Here is a 16,809-nt window from a genome sequence, read left to right as displayed (position 1 = left end):
TATGTAGAAGTGAGCTGACACCCATTTCATGTCCAGTGTTCACCATATGTCTGGTTGGCTGGCCCATCGCAGCAGACGGTCTTGGCCAGCGGGTACTGACAGGGCTGCAGGGAAGGAATGGTAGAGAAAATGGAACTCTTCTCTCTTTACCCTTCCTTTTCTCTATTCCCTTCATCCCAAGCGCAGCACTGGTATTCAAAGCACACACACTCACTCACACACACATCCTGTTGCTCTGCACCATCTCTTCCACAAGTGGGTCATATTTCCTAGGTCAGCTAAAGATTGAAGCTTGGCCTCTGGGAGCTGGGGTTGTTTCTGGATGAGTGAGTGAGCATTTGGATGTTAGACACAGGTGGTAAATGCTTGGTAACCAATCCCCTGTTCAGTTTCCTGCAAGTGTATTAGAACTGCTTGAATGCACTTCAACTTATGTCACATTACAACCACAAACGTTAAGAAATTTCATTGGGGTTGTGCATGATAATAAACAGAGTGCTTAGAAATGCAGCCATTCAAAATGGCCCTTCCCAGTCAAATGCGAGCCGAACGGCAGCCTACTTCCCTGCGACGTCCAGCAAAATCCCCTCCAACTTCTAGCCACTGGCTTTCTCCTGGGCGTGCATATTTTTTTACTCAGACTCCACCCTTTCACTTGATAACAAGGTCTGACCAGGACATGGCGCTTCTCTTTAGATCTTAATGTCCACAAATCATGACAGAAGGTTTTATTGCAAAGATTTATGTTTAAAAAGGAATCGTGGGGGATCAGCCAAGGGCCCGTCAAGGAAAGTGGGGAAAATTGAAATGGCTACTGCTGTACATGTGTGAAGTGGAAGGAAAAAGGAAACCACAGTTATCAAGTTGAGATAAGGAGTGCCACATGGTAACGCTGGAGGAGCTGCAAAGATCCACAGCTCAGGAAGGACAATCTGTCATCAGGAAAACCAATGGTTCTACATTCTAGTGGAAAAAAAGAGTGCAAAGTTGGAAATAAACAGACAAACCTGAAGCCCAACCCTTGTCCTAGGCTGAGGCCTCTGCTGTGCCGAACTGGTTGACATCACCAGCCTCCATGTTGTTGTCTTCATTAATACTTTTGAGACGCTCTTTGTCTGACACATTTCTCTGAACCTGTTTGCCATGGAACACCTTACCAGGATTATTTAGGTGACAAGCAAGATAGCCTTGAAACTCCTATACCACATTAAGGCATCAAAGAGGGCCCAAGAGACTTAAGCCCAAAAGAAAATCTCTTGATTTACTGGGGAGTCCATGTTCCCACTCTCAGCTATGGTCAAACAATCTTGGATACGGCCATAGACTCTGGGCCCTTCCTTAGAGGTCAGCCACCAAGAAGCAGGTAGGAGTAGAGCCATGCTCTGTCACATCAAGAGGAGTCCATTGACATGGTTTGGGAATCTGTTTGGAAGGTGGACCAGGACCCGCTGAAGGGACCATAACTCTCCTCAGGACACAGAACGCCTTGGGGTTCCACATGAGGAGCCACAGCAGTAGATGATCGGGGTCCTGGATACGGACACGGAAGACATAAAATTCTAGGGATATTTGTGAAAACATTTAAGAAAACATAGTTTCCAAACTAACAAAATGCAAATTAGAATAAAACAATCACTGTGGCGCTTTTAGTAAAATTCTGTTGTAAAAATTCAAGACAGTTAAACCATTAATAAACCTTGCTGTTAGGCTTTAAGCTGAAGTTATAACAATGGGTTCTCTGTTGGCCTGTTTTAGGGTATGAGATACAAACACTATTCTATCATTTAGTTTAATTTATCCTCTTGTTAAGCCGGATCAGCTTTAAAGCCTCAGTAGAACAAATCATGACTTACCATTCCTCCTTATTTTTGACTTCCTTGTTTATGTGTATCCCATAAAACTGCCCAAAAACTGATATTGTTTGTGGTTGTAACATGAGAAAAGGTGAGAGTTAGAAGAGTTATGAGTTTTTCTGGTAGGTTGGGTTCACATTATAGGATTTGTTACCAATAGGCAGAAATTAGGTTGGCCAGACTTTAATTTACGCAGGACATCTCCCAGAGGCGAGAGTCAGGTAGGCTGATGTCTCTCTGTGTCCCAGATTCTCTGCATCTGGAAAACTCGACTAACAGCAGTCATGGAATAAAAACCTACCAATAGTCAGAATATCTGGATAAAATTTTCTTTGAATATGTCTTTTCTGTCTCTTGTCCAGGCATCAGCACATTGATAGCCAAAGGCGTATATGACTCTGCCTTCCCTCTTCATGATGTAAGTGTAAGCCCTTGAAGTCCCATAATGCAACAGTTTGTTGGATTGTGCTTAATTGTTTGGCTACTGTGTGGAAAACTCTTGGAAAGAACATGCACTGGAAAAATGATCTAGAAAAAAAGTAAAAATTCCTTAAATCAAGTGCATTTACCCTTAATTTGAGTAGGTAAATTAGATATTTTGCCAATGGAATGAGTATTTTTAACTATTAAAATAAGATAATTAGATAACTTACACTGGAAATAAGACAATGCAATTGTGTTTTCTTATTTTAAATGTAAACCATCTTGTTCCACTGGAAAAATGCGTCTTTTACCTCCTCAATCCAAGAACATATGCACTTATTTTAAGAAATAATTACTTATCTAGATTTCAATTTTTCCCCACTGTGTAGTTATTTAGTTTTAGCCTTTTTACGCTGTTTTGAGATAAATGTCACAAATGTGAAAATCTGTGATGTTTAAATTGTATAGATCGAAAATCGTATCATTAATTGTAAATTTGTTAGCTAAATTAAATTAATGGTAAAGGCTATAAGTTCCACTTCTCTGGCCAGTAAGTTATGGACTCAGGTTGCCAGGCCTGCTAATATTTGATCAGATTGGGCTTTCATTGGTGGTGCAGTGGTTGGTGCACACAACCCATGTATGGAGGCCTGGGTTCAAATCTGGCCTGTGGTCCTTTCCTGGTATCTCTCCCCCTCTCTCGTACCCCCTTTCTTGTCAGCCTACTGTCCATAAAAATGAGCCACTAGTGCTGGAAAAAAAAAAAATATATATATATATTAGCCAGATATGGGACAGAGCTATTAAATCTTTAAAAACATTTCACATTATAAACATTATCACTACCAGGTCTACACCAGAACTATGATCCGTACCATCAACCCTTTTGCATATGTGCACCCAGAAATGTATTCAATAATGTTATTAGGGTACCTAAAGTTTTTACTTCTACCCTTAAACCATTAAAGCATACTGAAATATATTATATAAAATACTAGCATTGATTTTGTTGAGTGAATGGATATATTTACATTTTTACTTCTATATATCTAACATGCTCAGAGCTGTCAGGTGAAATTTGAAACCACCGTGTTTATCTGTTTTTAGTCAAAAGGATTAGTCAAAAGGCTGCATCAATCTACTGTCTACAATCTGCTGCATCACCTACTATTGGTTGCATTACAATATTAATAAAAGAGAAACCACAGATGCTCGACTTTTTTTAAGATGACAGGTCTTTTTGCTTAGGATTTTAACAGATAGACCACAGTCTGCACATCAGTCCAATTGGGTCCAAGTTAAACTAACATTTATAATGTATCACTTATGTTTAGTTCTTCACTCGTCTTCCAGATTCCACGACCACATGCTCCAAAGCAAACTGTGTCTGTTCCCAGGATCCCCCCCCACAGATTTACAGCCCTCAGTGGATCAGTATCAAGAGAATGTCTGGTCTTTGGATGATTACAAAATAAAAAAGATGTTAAAACATTTTTCCAAAACTCACTGTTTTACAAGCCCATCTGTTCACCGGGAACTCTCATCGGTTCTGTCATTTGTTCCCCATAATTAAAGTCTTGAATATGGCTCTCATGAATATTGTAAGTTTTCATCATATGTCACAGATATGGAGGACCAACTCTGCCATATTTAAAAATAAATACAGAAATAAATAAATGCTCAATAAATGTATAAGCATACAATTAATTGCCAACATAAATACAATAAACAAATAAATGTCAGTATAAATTAAATTATAAAGTTAGACATAAATGTATATAACTCTTAATTAGCTTCTTTATTTATTTGCCTTTGTAATATTTACCTTATTTTTCTGTCCTTTATAATCTTCAACTTTATTTTTTAATTACTTATATTTTTAAGTATTTATTTATGTGCATGTTATAATATTTTTGTCTGTTTTATTCTTCCTTTGTATTTTTTTACCTTAGTTATTTCTTCGCCGCTGTTTATTTCTCTCTGCCCTTTTTACATTTCTCTATGCATTTATGTCTCATTATGCAAATGAGGAGGGGGTGTGTCCTAGAGAGTCAACTTCTGCTCATTGGTTGGCTTGGCGGCCCATCTTCTTAACTCACAGAGCTCAGAGTACTAAGTTAAATGTTCTCTTTTCTGTTGCTGTTGCTCAATTAAAGTACGTTTTAAGATCATTTGAGGCGAGAACATTATACTTTTAAGCATCACCATATAGCCCATTCACAGATTTAATGCGTAATTTAAAAGAAAATGTGACGAACTTGAGAGGACCGTGGCAACCAGCGGAGCTCCGAAGCTGACGGCAGCCAGGTCATTAGCCAGGCTATGATGGCGATTTTTTTTTGTATTTGGCAAAGTTTGGCAAAGTCCCTACTCAAGTTCTAATGACTTCAGACTCGACATCAGACTCTCCTCCTGTAGATTCGACCGATGTAGTAAAATGCTAACCAACACGCTTCACACACGGCTATTCCGAGAGAGGGCCGCTGCAGATGGGCTGTGGTTAGACCTGGCTGCCGTCAGCTTCGGAGCTTTGCTGGTTGACGCGATCCTCTCAAGTTCGTCACATTTTCTTTTAAATTACGCCTTAAATCTGTGAATGGGCCATATGGTGATGCTTAAAAGTATAAGGTTCTCGCCTCAAATAATCTTAAAACGTACTTTTATTGAGCAACAGCAACAGAAAAGAGAACATTTAACTTAGTACTCTGAGCTCTGTGAGTTAAGAAGATGGGCCGCCAAGCCAACCAATGAGCAGAAGTTGACTCTCTAGGACACACCCCCTCCTCATTTGCATAATGAGACAGAAATGCATAGAGAAATGTAAAAAGAGCAGAGAGAAATGTAAAAAGGGCAGAGAGAAATAAACAGCGGCAAAGAAATAACTAAGGTAAAAAAATACAAAGGAAGAATAAAACAGACAAAAATATTATAAAATGCACATAAATAAATACTTAAAAATATAAGTAATTAAAAAATAAAGTTGAAGATTATAAAGGACGAAAAAATAAATAAGGTAAATATTATAAAGGCAAATAAATAAAGAAGCTAATTAAGAGTTATATACATTTATGTCTCACTTTATAATTTAATTTATACTGACATTTATTTGTTTATTGTATTTATGTTGGCAATTAATTGTATGCTTATACATTTATTGAGCATTTATTTATTTCTGTATTTATTTTTAAATATGGCAGAGTTGGTCCTCCATACACAGATACGCATTTAATTAGAAAGCTTTTATCTCCTAAAATGCCAGTTTAACCCTTTATAGGGCCCTCTTGGAAATCTTTTGAAAATAAAAGGTTTCAAGCCAATAGTGTTATTGGAATCCAGGACAAGACCTTATTTGTAACATAAAAAAAAAATTATTGGCAAAAATGAATGTCAATGTAATAACAAGAACCAAGAACTTGTCCGAATATATTAAGAAAAATAACCAAAGTGTTTCTATAAGAAATTCATGAAAAACACTCAGAGTGAAAGAAACACATTTTTGTTCTGTACAATATAACCTTAGAGGCATTTATGCTGATACTGGCACTTCTGCTTTTTAGTTCATAAACCTGAAATATAATTATGTAGGCTTATTAACATTTTTTGACTTAATTTCCAGTAGGTAATAAATCATTCAAGGGCTCATCTGGTCAAATGCCAAAATCAGATGTACAGCCATGTAGCAGTATCTTTGCTGAATGACTGGATATAGATCTTGTGCTTCTAGACCGGACTAAGGGACGGGGGGGGGGCGGGACTCCATTTGTTAGGGGTATGCAAGTGATCAAAAACGCTAACTGGCCCTTTAAAGGGTTAAGAGTTAAAGTAGCACGGCTAAAAGTAGAAACACAGAAACACGCCTCTGCTCGTACAGTCAACATTTATTACGATGCTGTAATCTAAAGACGTATAAACATTAAAATTATCTTCATTGTAAGTTGTAACTTATTTGGCAGACTGACATCAATCAGTTATTCTTAAAATATTACAGCGAATGAATCCTGATCGGTTCTTTTTGAGGTGTTTTTGGTATTGTCTCTTGTCTCTGCTCATGTTTGTCCCTTTTTGCTCCGTAGGGTGACTATAAGGTCACTGGAAACCTGGAGGAGCGCAACGACAGACAGGTGCTGCGACTCCACTTTCATAGATCTTCCTTTCATGCGGTTTGGCTTTTAATCCTCTGTTTCACTCCTCCTCCGTTCCATCTGTCGGTGTCCTGAAAGAAACACTAAACTTCACTTAAAACTGACAAGGTTTGCTTTCCAAACCGGCCCTGACAGGATCCGCTGTAGCCCACCCTGTGAGATACTTGATCAACTGAAATGAGATCCAATTTTTCAAACAATAGTAGTTTTGTTTTCTGTCAGTTTTTTTTTTTCCTTTCCCCCCACGTTCATACATTTTCCCATCTGTCTAACACTGGCACAGATTGGAGTTTAAGTTCAGTAAACATTCCTCGGAAGCAGAGCTGCTCTGACGGCTGAGAGAAAGTAAACTATTGACTGAAACTCCAGATTGGAAATAAACCCTGATAAATAAATCTGTCCAAAATATACAACAACATAACAGAACGGGATGAAGGCGCAAATTAAGATTTACAAGTAAAACAGAATATTTTTGAATTATATATTGGCTTTTATTATTGAACTTCAAATGTAACAATGCAAAAAAACTATTCAGTGAGCCAATGATTGTGTAAGTTTTCGTTTTTAGGGAAAAGTCTAAAGGAAATTGTTCCATTATTGTGTCAAAGAATATGTTTTGTAAATAGAAATTTTAAATAAAATGTGCAATCTTCACTCAAAACTTTGAAAAAACCTTTGAATCAAAGAAGGTTTTGAGAGTAACTTTGCCCTTTTTTAGGAATTTAGTTGGAAAATATGGCCACTGCCAAGACCAAAAAGCTGTTGGAGGATATCAGGAAGACAAGAAATCAGTTGTGGAAGAATTTGGAAGAAAATTAACAATTATTGAAAATTTTCCTGGATCTCGGGTCAAAACTCTTGTGAGAATGATGAGCCAAAGTCCTAGAACTAAAGGGATGGACCTTATGAATGACCTGCAGAGAGCTGGAACCAAAGGCTTCCATCTGTAACACACTACGCCCAGAGCGACTCCATACATCCTGTCCTATAAGGTGAAGTCAGTTGAAACCAAAACAGTCGTGTTTTGAGGGAGAAAAATGCTGAGTTGAATCCAAAGAACGCCTACTGTGAAGCATGGAGATGGAACCATCATGCTTTGGGGATGTTTATTCTGCAAAGGGGACAGTGGATTAATGAAGACGGAACGTGGCCTGGCCTTCCAGCAGCAGAAGGTTTCAAACACACTGATCGGAAAACAAAGGAGTGGTTCTGTGAAAAGTATTTCATAGATGGAAGGTGGCCTGGTCTTCCAGCAGGAGAAGGTTTCAAACACACTGATCGGAAAACAAAGGGGTGGTTCTGTGAAAAGTATTTCATAGATGGAAGGTGGCCTGGTCTTCCAGCAGGAGAAGGTTTCAAACACACTGATCGGAAAACAAAGGAGTGGTTCTGTGTAAAGTATTTCATAGATGGAAGGTGGCCTGGCCTTCCAGCAGGAGAAGGTTTCAAACACACTGATCGGAAAACAAAGGAGTGGTTCTGTGAAAAGTATTTCATAGATGGAAGGTGGCCTGGTCTTCCAGCAGAAGAAGGTTTCAAACACACTGATCGGAAAACAAAGGAGTGGTTCTGTGAAAAGTATTTCATAGATGGAAGGTGGCCTGGTCTTCCAGCAGAAGAAGGTTTCAAACACACTGATCGGAAAACAAAGGAGTGGTTCTGTGAAAAGTATTTCAAAGATGGAAGGTGGCGTGGTCTTCCAGCAGAAGAAGGTTTCAAACACACTGATCGGAAAACAAAGGAGTTGTTTTGTGAAAAGTATTTCAAAGATGGAAGGTGGCCTGGTCTTCCAGCAGGAGAAGATTTCAAACACATCAATCGGAAAACAAAGGAGTGGCTCTGTCAAAAGTATTTCAGAATCCTGGAGTGGCCCAGCTAGTCTCTAGACTTTGGTTTGTGAAGAGCTTGAAAGTTTTCCAATGACAGCCCCGAAAGATCACTGTTGTAAAGATTTGATGGAGGAATGGGCAGAAATAGCAGCTACGGTGCTACAGCAAACCTGGTAAAGACTGGAAACAAAGGTTATGACACAAAGTATTATTATTGACCAAATACTTATTTTTCCACAATGATTTACAAATCATTTCTTTAAAAATACAATAATCTAATTAAAATTATAAATAATATTATAATAATTGTAATAAAATAATATCTTTCTCATTTTGTCTCTCATGGTTGAAGTGCAGTTATGCAAAATTTCAGACCTTTTTCATCTTTGAACAATAAAAACACTTTTTCTACATTGATCATTTTAAGACACTGGATGGTTTCAAAATACTATTTTAATTGAACTACTGTGTATAAATATATTTGTATATTTTATATACCATAAATAAAAGTGATGAATGCCCTCATGCTATCAGGCTGCTTTTCTTGGAATAGAATATTCTGCAATGTCTTAATTTTGCTCTCTTCTGAAACAGTAATATCTTTATCTCATTCTTCAGTCGTGAACAATAATAATTTCTCCAAAGGTTTTCATGTGTGCACCTCTGATCGTTCTGGTTTCACCCCACACCTTGTTCCTGTCAGGCTTTCTTTTAATACAGTCTTCCTCCTACCTTACTGGGTTTCACTTGTCTTCAGGATAGAGTTACTTACACTGCAGCTCTATGGCTCATCTCCTCTGAGGTTTTGTTTGGACCAATCAGAATGTTCCTGCCTCCAGATCAGCTGTGCCTCTGAAAAAAACCAAAAATTTTTCAACTTTAATGACGACACACACCCACATTGGACTTGACTCTGAATGCTTTTCTCTCTCTCTCCCTTTGTGTGTGCATTGTCAGGTTCTTTTCGAAGAGTGGGCAAGATACTCAGCCTTCTACAAGTATCAGCCCATTGATCTGGTCAGGTAATGTCGCCATAAAGAACAGCAAAAAATACTCCTATGTAGATGTTTCATCTTATTCTACCTGGAAGGAGGTGGACTATCTAACTATGACCCTTTATATAAATCTCTGGTTTTAGAAAACAAAAAGGAGAGTCAGTCAATGCATATTTAATTACACAAAGGACAATTATCTTCTTAATCGTTAATCTTTAATGTTTATTTTTCAGTGATGTTCAGGTTTCTAGCTTCAGGTATGTGAGACATACCATCTAGACATAAGGAAAAAGGAGAGGAAGCAATGACACAGATGATGTTAAATACTCAGGTACAAAATTAAAACATAAAGGTCATGAAAAATAGAGTAGATCCTCTCCTACTACCTTGTGGACGTTTTTCTGTGCGCTCATGTCGACTTTTGGCACGGAGGATTAAACCAATCTGATAAAGTAAACTGCCTATTTTCTTCCTGCTTCTGGCTAGTAACATAGCAAAGCATTTTCAGGATAACATTTTAAGTATTTTAGTTCTTACTTGATATCCAACAGCCATCTCAATCATTGACTGATTATTTGTACTCAGTCAAAGAAAAAAATACTTAACAGTAGCTGCAATTGGAAATGTCTGTGTTCATTCAAGACTTAATTTCACTGATGCTAATGTAAGTGTAGCTCTTATAAAGTTCCAAATTTACAATTTCCAAAGTTCCAAATTTGATTATTTTAGATTATATTGCTACGGTTGTCAGATCATTTCCATGACTGAGTTAAATTAAATTATTTAATGATGACTCCACTGAATCATATTTGAACTCTATAAAACCCCTTTCCCACTGGCCCAAAAACCTGTTTAAACCCGGGAACAATCGGCTTTAGTGGCAGTGGGAACAGCTCACTGACGCATGTCTACCTGGGTCAAACGACTCAGAAGTGACACTATTGAATGCTAGGTACAGACGTCAACACACCGCGCCAGACGCTTCTGATCTAAAAAACCGAAACAAATGTTTACATTCAATAAACATAATGATGCACTGGTAAGAAGAATTTGGACAGATAAAAGAGCAAGGCAATAAATAACACTTACTACACCCTACACTGGAAAAAATAATGCAAACGCTTTTGACATTTACTTAATTATATTTATTTACTTTAACACAACTGTTTTATGTCCTACCCTGCTAACATGAAACAATTGTGTTAAAGTAACTAAATATGTTAACTGTTAGCTGTTAACCAACTGTTAGCTGGTCAACCCATGCTTGAAAAACCCTTATTAACCTGCTATTTTCAGTTAGAAAGAGGCTTAAGAGAACAGCTGTTAGGCTGAAGATGCTTGCTAACGTTACTAGTCGCTAGTTGGAAGAAAACATTTCTGTCTCAAGAGGCAGGATTTACTTAATACCCACGAATCGCAGGCAGTTAACTTTCTCGGGTTGGTTTTACCCTCAAAGTGACATGCGGCACTTCTTAAACAGTCCTATCCCTTTAAATACAGTAAGGGTATGACTGAGATTTTTTTTTTCTTCTATTTTGAGAATAATGCTGTAACATTACGAGAATAAAGTCGCAAAAATACGAGAAGAAAGTAATAAAATTACGAAAATAAAGTCGTAAAATTACGAGAGTAAAGTCATAAAATTACGAGAACAAAGTTGTATTTTATGACAACTCTTACAAGAAGCACCTTCTTCCCTAAAATTAGGAATTTCAAGCATTATGTGAAGCTATACTTTGGCTCTGGTTTGACAAATAAGGAAATCTTTTAGCACCAGCATGAAATTGGGAAGTTTGTAAATGTGGACTCAGGTTGCTGTTTGGTGGAGCTGGTCGGCCATCATCTGCTGGTCGGAGCACGAAGCTTTCTTTCTGAAACATGTTGTTGTATGATGACTTAATTCTCGTAATATTACAACTTTAGTCTCGTAATGTTACGACTTTATTCTCAAAAAAAAAAAAAAATCTCTAGCCTTGCCTTTAATCTCTGTCAAAGTCAGGGAGAGTGGGACCTTTACAGCTAATTTTCTGTGACTATTCAGAATACATAATAAGCTTTTAACTTATTCTTGTTTTCAACTAAAAAAGGCATCTTGATTAAAGGGCAACATCTTTAAGACACTTAAAGCCGGGCATACAGTGCAATTTTTTCGATCGTTGCACGCAGCTACATTCACACTTTCGTCGTACAGTGTGAGTTCACAGCTCACAATGTACAGTATGTCCTCACACTGTGCGACCCGACGCTCTGATGCGATCTACCTGCTCACACTGTACGTCTAAAAACAATGTCGGACTCAGCTCCGCAGTGAGATGGCGCTACTTGGACTCGTCTATCCGGAAGCCAAACAAGTAGAAGAGGAATATGAAGCTTACTAGAGTGAAACGCTCTGCCTTGGCAATTTGTGTAATTTTGTGCTAAAAGCCCTAAAAAGAAAAGGCGAAGACGTCTTTGGAAAAAGACATGGATGAGCAAACGTTTTCATCTGAGAGGAAAAAGAAGAAGAAAAATCCTTGTTTGTGCATGCCCACCGAGCGATTTGCCCACGGCCACCTTACGATGGCTGAATGAATTTCAAACACATTATATTTTCTCCCCACCTCACAAATCCTGATCAGGAGGTGGTCGTAAGAGGCTGATCGCCCCTCGTTACCCCCTGTACACTGCACAACGCACGACCAGGCTGAAAGTCGACCCCATCTAAAAATTCTTGCACGACTGGAAAGTCCTCCCAAAAAGGGCAAATATGGTACAGTGTATGCCCGGCATAAGTTGTTCCTTGTTACATTTTACATTTGTCAGACTGTCCATCCAGACTCACTGCAGTAATATCTAACACAATCACCCATGCCAGGCTTTGCAAACTCATCCCTCACTCTGATGTCGTGACTGCATTGTCTTGTTTTCTCAGGAAATACTTTGGGGAGAAGATCGGCCTGTATTTTGCATGGCTCGGTGTTTACACTCAGCTGCTCATACCGGCCTCCATAGTGGGAATCATTGTGTTTGGATACGGGGTGGCGACCGTGGACACCAATATACCCAGGTACCTGCTGCAGAACGCTGCAGCTGAAATCTCTAGTCGTGCTCTTGCACATTTATGGAAATAAGAGGGGTTTACTGTAAAATACTAGAAAGCTGAAAATGAGGATTTCTCTCCTACCTTGTTTCACTCTGCTCATATTCACAATCCACACTCACACATCCACTAGACAGGGATTGCCCAGATACCTGCTGTATCTGGCTTTAGTCACGGCTGTGTGGGAGGTACACAGAAAGCACGGCTGGCGGTGTGTGCGTGAGTGTCATGGATTCAGCCCACACTGACTATGAATAGGGTCAAGGTACAAAAGCTTCTGTGGTCGTTAGGAGTTAAAAGTTCCATTCATTTCTTGTACACGCATGTTAGAGACATGAACATCTCAGAGTCTTCTTTGCAGGGATTGAAATCACACTTTCACATATTAACATTCACATCTACAGGTGCTGGTCATAAAATTAGAATATCATGAAAAAGTAGATTGATTTCAGTAATTCCATTTAAAAAGTGAAACTTGTATATTATATTCATACATTACATACAAACTCATATATTTCAGATGTTTATTTTGTTTAATTTTGATGATTACAAATGACAACAAATGAAAATCTCAAATTCATCATATCAGAAAATTAGAATATTACTGAAGACCAATAAAAACAAAGGATTTATAGAAATGTTGGCCAACTGAAAAGTATGAACATGAAAAGTATGAGCATGTACAGCACTCAGTATTTAGTTGGGCCTCCTTTGGCCTGTATTACTGCAGCAATGCGGCGTGGCATGGAGTCGATCAGTCTGTGGCACTGCTCAGGTGTTATGATAGCCCAGGTTGCTCTAATAGTGGCTTTTAGCTCTTCTGAATTGTTGGGTCTGGTGTATTGCATCTTCTTCTTCACAATACCCCATAGATTTTCTATGGGGTTAAGGTCAGGAGAGTTTGCTGGCCAATTAAGAACAGGGATACCATGGTCCTTCAACCAGGTACTGGTAGCTTTGGCACTGTGTGCAGGTGCCAAGTCCTGTTGGAAAATGAAATCTGCATCTCCAAAAAGTTGGTCAGCTGCAGGAAGCATGAAGTGCTCTAAAACTTCCTGGTATGTGGCTGCGTTGACCCTGGACCTCAGAAAACACAATGGACCAACACCAGCAGATGACATGGCACCCCAAACCATCACTGACTGTGGAAACTTTACACTGGACTTCAAGCAACGTGGATGAAGTGCCTCTCTTCTTTTCCTCCAGACTCTGGGACCTTGATTTCCAAAGGAAATGCAAAATTTACTTTCATCAGACAACATGACTTTGGACCACTCACCAGCAGTCCAGTCCTGTTTCTCTTTAGCCCAGGCAAGACGCTTCTGACGCTGTCTGTGGTTCAAGAGTGGCTTGACACAAGGAATGCGACAGCAGAAACCCATGTCTTTCATACGTCTGTGTGTGGTGGTTCTTGAAGCACTCACTCCAGCTGCAGTCCACTCTTTGTGAATCTCCCCCACATTTTTGAAGGGGTTTTGTTTCACAATCCTCTCCAGGGTGCGGTTATCTCTCTTGCTTGTACACTTTTTTCGACCACATCTTTTCCTTCCCTTCGCCTCTCTATTAATGTGCTTGGACACTGAGCTCTGTGAACAGCCAGCCTCTTTAGCGATGACCTTTTGTGTTTTGCCCTCCTTGTGCAAGGTGTCGATGGTCGTCTTTTGGACAACTGTCAAGTCAGCAGTCTTCCCCATGATTGTGTAGCCTATAGAACTAGACTGAAAGACCATTTAAAGGCTTTTGCAGGTGGTTTGAGTTAATTAGCTGATTAGAGTGTGGCACCAGGGGCCATCAATTTTGAACCTTTTCACAATATTCTAATTTTCTGATATGATGAATTTGAGATTTTCATTTGTTGTCATTTGTAATCATCAAAATTAAACAAAATAAACATCTGAAATATATGAGTTTGTATGTAATGTATGAATATAATATACAAGTTTCACTTTTTAAATGGAATTACTGAAATCAATCTACTTTTTCATGATATTCTAATTTTATGACCAGCACCTGTAGCTCCCCTTGCTGAAGTTTACTTCCCTCCCTCTCCCGTTGACAGTTTGGAGATGTGCGATGAGCGTCTCAATTTCACCATGTGTCCTCTGTGCGACGGCGCCTGTGACTACTGGCACCTCAGCACCGCCTGCGGCACCGCCCGGGCTTCGCACCTCTTTGATAACCCCGCCACTGTCTTCTTCGCCATCTTTATGTCTCTGTGGGGTAAGGTTTCGGGTTTACCTGAGTGTGCCTGTGTTTGAGTGAGAGGGAGAGAAAAACAGGGGTGAATGTGAAGGTGATCATTAATATCTTATAGGTTTGTCTCACCTGAAGAGGGCAGACACTTCGGACAACAAATCCGCACACGCCGGAAGGTTTCAGGATTGTAATGGAGCTCAAAATTTACAATTTATTTGCAGTTCAAATTTGTAAAGAAATACACTTTCCAAAAATCTGAGGTTTACATACTATATGCTTGTGTCATTTCCACTATGAAATTAGTCTTGTACTTACATGGACTGAAAAGACGCTCAGGGGGGAAGAAGCCATTTCTCCAAAAGCAAGATCACCAGTTTGTAAATAAACTCTGTGAGTTAGATCATCATTTTTCACAGAGATTTGGATCTGATGGAACTAGAACGAAAGGTTATACACAAAACTGAGTGTACTAAAAAAAATACTTTTACATATAAATTTTTTATTTTTTTATTTTAGGCTTTAATGGACTTTATTTAGTTATTTTTGAAAGTATGTAGACTGGAAAGTGTGTTACAAGAGAGGGGAGAGACATTCGGCAAAGGTCAGTAAGACCGGGGCTCAAACCTGGGAGGTCATTTAATAGGTCATGGGCTCTACATCCAAACCATAGCAGGACCCCTAGATATAAATTCGCAATAAATACTGCAAAAAATAAATAGGTTTCTTAATTTAATAATACAAGACATGTATTTACAACAGAATATTTAGCTTATTCATTTCATTTTATTTATTAACTGATATCACAATGTATATTTTTAATATATTAATTTTAGTATATATGTATTTATTAATATTTAGATGTATTTTTATTTTTATGTATTTCGCAATATATTATATCAAAATGAGTTTTAAAAATTTTTTATAATTTTAAAATATTATTTCTTTTCTCTGTGAGAAAAACTTTGAGAGAAACAGAATTTTAACAAGGTTTTAGTTAGCAACTGCTAACTTACCTGCCAATTAGTATTAGCTAACATGCTACATAAGGGTAAGATATACATTTTTATATTTTGAAGCAGTAAGACTAAGATTGAGGCTATGGAGTGAGTTTTGTTCCATTATTGGTGAAAGCAGAGAACACATTTTGTAAATGGAAATAAAAGAAATGAAACTTTGAATAAATTCATAGAAAAAATTGTTTTAGGAGGAACTTTTTTAATTATATTTTTTCAGTAATAATGTTTTTTTCACCTTTTTTTTTCTTTTTACTTTATTTTTCTTAAAAGCTTTAGTTTTTTTATTTCTCTTTTTAGTCTGATTTGTAATTGCTTTATTTTCCAATTTTGTTTCTCAAATCATATTTTCTTCACTTCAACACTTGCTCTTGACCAATCAAAATGTTGTTGCTAATGTCCATGCACACCAATATAAATGCGTCTTTATTCCTCTTTCCAGAGGACTACTCGCCCCCAGAAGTATAGAAAATGTGATCCGGAAAACCCTATTTATGCAATTTGTAAAACTAAATGTGACAAAAAGATATTCTAAATATTTGAAAATGTAAAACCTTAAAAAGAATGAAAAAGAAAACAAAATCTGGGTAAACAGAGAACTTACTCTCAAACCTTTTTTTATTAAGAAGTTATATTTTATTTCTGAACGCAATTTTTTCTTCAAATTTTCATTATGAATACATGTTCTTTGCTTGCAACAATGATGGAACAAAGTTCACTCCATATGTTTATGTACTAAACACACTACTCTCAGCTTGTTGCTTGACTTGTGATGCTGCGGGCCTGTTTCTGTTCCAAGGTTCCAGCCGTGTTATAGTGGCTTTAATTCATGGCATCAACTGTTTTAAGAATTTTAAGTTACATAGAAAATAAAATTCTTCATATCTGATGTTGAGGCTGTACTGAGCTCTAATAAAAGATTCAGTGATGAAGCTACAGTCCGATAAAACATTTATTTATCGTCCAATGATGTGTTTATATTTATTTTAGCTGGTGAACTGTCATGTAGAGGTTTTGGTTTTACTTTTAACCACATAGACTCGTGTAAGGCTCCTAAGATGGCAGATTAAACTAATTTAATTTCCAAGATTGTTTTCATTAAACAATCAAAAACTAGTTTGAAAATTATATAAAAGTAGAACTGTTATAAGATATTTTTTAAATAAAAAAAATAATAAAATAAGAATTAAAATACTCTTTTTAAAGTTTTTCATGATACTTGGAGATATGCTTGTATCCTTTCCTTTCAAAAACAAACTTGCCAAATCTAAATCTGCCA

General features: G+C 37.7%; 1 protein-coding gene across 6 annotated transcripts in view; it reads left to right on the top strand.

Annotated features, from left to right (window-relative positions):
• ano2b (anoctamin 2b) overlaps positions 1-16,809 on the top strand; it is a 132,088-nt gene that overhangs the window by 49,551 nt on the left and 65,728 nt on the right. For all 6 annotated transcript variants that reach the window (XM_038281954.1, XM_038281959.1, XM_038281958.1 and 3 more), the window contains exons 9-13: positions 2,216-2,271; positions 6,350-6,397; positions 9,205-9,269; positions 12,154-12,288; positions 14,381-14,541. In XM_038281954.1, coding sequence (XP_038137882.1) covers positions 2,216-2,271; positions 6,350-6,397; positions 9,205-9,269; positions 12,154-12,288; positions 14,381-14,541 — 465 coding nt within the window. The remainder of the gene's footprint in view (positions 1-2,215; positions 2,272-6,349; positions 6,398-9,204; positions 9,270-12,153; positions 12,289-14,380; positions 14,542-16,809) is intronic.

This window comes from Cyprinodon tularosa, unplaced genomic scaffold (genome assembly GCF_016077235.1).
Source record: "Cyprinodon tularosa strain WSP-4 unplaced genomic scaffold, ASM1607723v1 ctg177, whole genome shotgun sequence".
NCBI lineage: Eukaryota > Metazoa > Chordata > Actinopteri > Cyprinodontiformes > Cyprinodontidae > Cyprinodon > Cyprinodon tularosa.
This window is presented reverse-complemented; position numbering and strand designations above follow the sequence as displayed.